General features: G+C 51.7%; 1 protein-coding gene across 1 annotated transcript in view; it reads right to left on the bottom strand.

The window, feature by feature from the left end:
• LOC139242091 (uncharacterized) overlaps positions 1-3,872 on the bottom strand; it is a 14,926-nt gene extending 11,054 nt beyond the window's left edge. The window contains exon 1 of the mRNA XM_070870237.1: positions 3,538-3,872. Coding sequence (XP_070726338.1) covers positions 3,538-3,649 — 112 coding nt within the window. The 5' untranslated portion in view covers positions 3,650-3,872. The remainder of the gene's footprint in view (positions 1-3,537) is intronic.
• Between the last annotated feature and the right edge of the window lie 296 nt (positions 3,873-4,168).

The raw sequence follows: 4,168 nt of genomic DNA, 5'->3' as shown, positions 1-4,168 counted from the left end.
CGAGTGTATTCAATGAGATCACCGCTGATCTGTGACCTAACAACATCGACACACCTTTGGCCCATATCCCTTAATAAATTTGGTTAATAAAATCTACCAGTTTCAGATTTAAAATTAACTATTGATCTCCAACATCAACTTTGATTTTCAGGAGTAAGTTCCAGACTTCTACAACCCTTTGTTTGTAGAACTGTTTCCGAACTTAACCACACTTGGAGCACCGTGCACAGTTCTGGTCTGGTTAGACCACACTTGGAGCACTGTGCACAGTTCTGGTCTGGTTAGACCACACTTGGAGCACTGTGCACAGTTCTGGTCTGGTTAGACCACACTTGGAGCACAGTGCACAGTTCTGGTCTGGTTAGACCACACTTGGAGCACTGTGCACAGTTCTGGTCTGGTTAGACCACACTTGGAGCACTGTGCACAGTTCTGGTCTGGTTAGACCACACTTGGAGCACTGTGCACAGTTCTGATCTGGTTAGACCACACTTGGAGCACTGTGCACAGTTCTGGTCTGGTTAGACCACACTTGGAGCACTGTGTACAGTTCTGGTCTGGTTAGACCACACTTGGAGCACTGTGCACAGTTCTGGTCTGGGTTAGACCACACTTGGAGCACTGTGCACAGTTCTGGTCTGGTTAGACCACACTTGGAGCACTGTGTACAGTTCTGGTCTGGTTAGACCACACTTGGAGCACTGTGCACAGTTCTGGTCTGGTTAGACCACACTTGGAGCACTGTGCACAGTTCTGGTCTGGTTAGACCACACTTGGAGCACCGTGCACAGTTCTGGTCTGGTTAGACCACACTTGGAGCACTGTGCACAGTTCTGGTCTGGTTAGACCACACTTGGAGCACTGTGTACAGTTCTGGTCTGGTTAGAACACACTTGGAGCACTGTGTACAGTTCTGGTCTGGTTAGACCACACTTGGAGCACCGTGTACAGTTCTGGTCTGGTTAGACCACACTTGGAGCACTGTGCACAGTTCTGGTCTGGGTTAGACCACACTTGGAGCACTGTGTACAGTTCTGGTCTGGTTAGACCACACTTGGAGCACCGTGCACAGTTCTGGTCTGGTTAGACCACACTTGGAGCACTGTGCACAGTTCTGGTCTGGTTAGACCACACTTGGAGCACTGTGCACAGTTCTGGTCTGGTTAGACCACACTTGGAGCACCGTGCACAGTACTGGTCTGGTTAGACCACACTTGGAGCACCGTGCACAGTACTGGTCTGGTTAGACCACACTTGGAGCAGTGTGCACAGTTCTGGTCTGGTTAGACCACACTTGGAGCACGGTGCACAGTTCTGGTCTGGTTAGACCACACTTGGAGCACTGTGCACAGTTCTGGTCTGGTTAGACCACACTTGGAGCACTGTGCACAGTTCTGGTCTGGTTAGACCACACTTGGAGCACTGTGCACAGTTCTGGTCTGGTTAGACCACACTTGGAGCACTGTGCACAGTTCTGGTCTGGTTAGACCACACTTGGAGCACTGTGCACAGTTCTGGTCTGGTTAGACCACACTTGGAGCACAGTGCACAGTTCTGGTCTGGTTAGACCACACTTGGAGCACCGTGCACAGTTCTGGTCTGGTTAGACCACACTTGGAGCACCGTGCACAGTTCTGGTCTGGTTAGACCACACTTGGAGCACTGTGCACAGTTCTGATCTGGTTAGACCACACTTGGAGCACTGTGTACAGTTCTGGTCTGGTTAGACCACACTTGGAGCACTGTGCACAGTTCTGGTCTGGGTTAGACCACACTTGGAGCACTGTGTACAGTTCTGGTCTGGTTAGACCACACTTGGAGCACTGTGCACAGTTCTGGTCTAGTTACACCACACTTGGAGCACTGTGCACAGTTCTGGTCTGGTTAGACCACACTTGGAGCACCGTGCACAGTTCTGGTCTGGTTAGACCACACTTGGAGCACTGTGCACAGTTCTGGTCTGGTTAGACCACACTTGGAGCACTGTGCACAGTTCTGGTCTGGTTAGACCACACTTGGAGCACCGTGCACAGTTCTGGTCTGGTTAGACCACACTTGGAGCACTGTGTACAGTTCTGGTCTGGTTAGACCACACTTGGAGCACCGTGCACAGTTCTGGTCTGGTTCGACCACACTTGGAGCACTGTGTCCAGTTCTGGTCTGGTTAGACCACACTTGGAGCACCGTGCACAGTTCTGGTCTGGTTAGACCACACTTGGAGCACTGTGCACAGTTCTGGTCTGGTTAGACCACACTTGGAGCACTGTGTACAGTTCTGGTCTGGTTAGACCACACTTGGAGCACCGTGCACAGTTCTGGTCTGGTTAGACCACACTTGGAGCACTGTGCACAGTTCTGGTCTGGTTAGACCACACTTGGAGCACTGTGCACAGTTCTGGTCTGGTTAGACCACACTTGGAGCACAGTGCACAGTTCTGGTCTGGTTAGACCACACTTGGAGCACCGTGCACAGTTCTGGTCTGGTTAGACCACACTTGGAGCACAGTGCACAGTTCTGGTCTGGTTAGACCACACTTGGAGCACTGTGCACAGTTCTGTCTATCTCCACCTTAAATATATTCAATGTCCCAGCCTCCACAGCTCTCTGGGGCAGAGAATTCCACAGTTTTACAACCCTCTGAGAGAAGAAATTCCTCCTCATCTCAGTTTTAAATGGGTGGCCCCTTATTCTAAGACCATGCCCCCTAGTTCTAGTCTCCCCCATCAGTGGGAACATCCTCTCTGCATCCACCTTGTCGAGCCCCCCTCATAATCTGATACGTTTCCATAAGATCAGCTCTCATTCTTCTGAATTCCAATGAGTAGAGGCCCAACCTACTCAACCTTTCCTCATAAGTCAACCCCCTCATCTCCGGAATCAACCGAGTGAACCTTCTCTGAACTGCCTCCAAAGCAAAGTATATCCTTTCGTAAATACGGAGAGCAAAACTGCACGCAGTACTCCAGGTGTGGCCTCACCAATACCCTGTATAACCTGATAAATCCCCTCTGCACCCTCACCGGTGCAATCACATCGTTCCTGTAATGCGGTGACCAGAACTGGACGCCGTATTCCAGCGGTGGCCTAACCAGTGTTTGATACAGTTCGAGCATAACCTCCCCCCTGCTCTTGTATTCCATGCCTCAGCTAATAAAGGCAAGCATTCTTCTGAACTCCAATGAGTAGAGGCCCAAGCTCCTCAACCTTTCCTCATAAGTCAACCCCCTCATCCCCGGAATCAACCGAGTGAACCTTCTCTCAACTGCCCCCAAAGAAAGTATATCCCTCCTTAAATAATGACGGCTAGCCTTTCTAATACCTCCCCTGTGTCAATTTTTATTCCATCCCCTATCTCAAACTAACTGCTCTGATTTTAGCAGCCTCCTCTTGAAGACAGGTGCAAATAGTTCATTTCGTTCCCCGTCGAGACCACTCAAAACGTTTCAATCAGCTCGCCGCTCATTCTGCTAAACTCCAGCGAGCACAGGCCCCGAGTGTCGCGTGGAACTTCCTTCAATAATTCTCGGTCAACTTACCCGAGCCAGAAATCTCCGTCAGGGCCCATGCCAGCTCGGGGAACAAAAGCGTCACGAGGAACCACCTTCCCCAAAGGGCAGGCGGGTGAATCCGCTCAGGATCCAGGGCCATGTTCCCCCAACGCCCCGCCCACCGATCCGCGTGGGCCCCAGTCGATCTCTGTCTGGGGATCCCAGTCCTCCTCTCCTTAGGGCACCCTCATCTCCACCTCTTGAGGCCTAGGTCACCCGAGGCTCTGGGGGCACGACTCCTGTTGAGTGCAGCGGCCCTTTTAAGATTTCCAATCCCTCCTCCCGCACACTTAAAAGCCCAGCGAGACACGCACAGCTCTCGCTCTCTCTCACTCGCTCGATATCGTGCCTCTGACTCAGTCCTCTTGCCCCCCAAGGGACATTTGACTTCCTTCCCTTTCGCCTGTCTCTCTCTCTCTCTCTCTCTCTCTCTCATTTCTGGTTGAGCAGGTCATCAGAACATCAGAAACAGGAGCAGGAGCCGGCCATTCGGCCCCTCGAGCCTGCTCCGCCATTTAATACGACCATGGGCTGATCCGATCATGGACTCAGCTCCACTTCCCCGCCCGCTCCCCATAACCCTTCACTCCCTTATCGCCCAAAAATCTGTCTATCTCCA

Source organism: Pristiophorus japonicus, unplaced genomic scaffold, assembly GCF_044704955.1.
Source record: "Pristiophorus japonicus isolate sPriJap1 unplaced genomic scaffold, sPriJap1.hap1 HAP1_SCAFFOLD_1214, whole genome shotgun sequence".
Taxonomy (NCBI): Eukaryota; Metazoa; Chordata; class Chondrichthyes; family Pristiophoridae; genus Pristiophorus; species Pristiophorus japonicus.
Note: the sequence above shows the minus strand (reverse complement) of the source record. Positions and strands in the feature narration are given on the sequence as shown.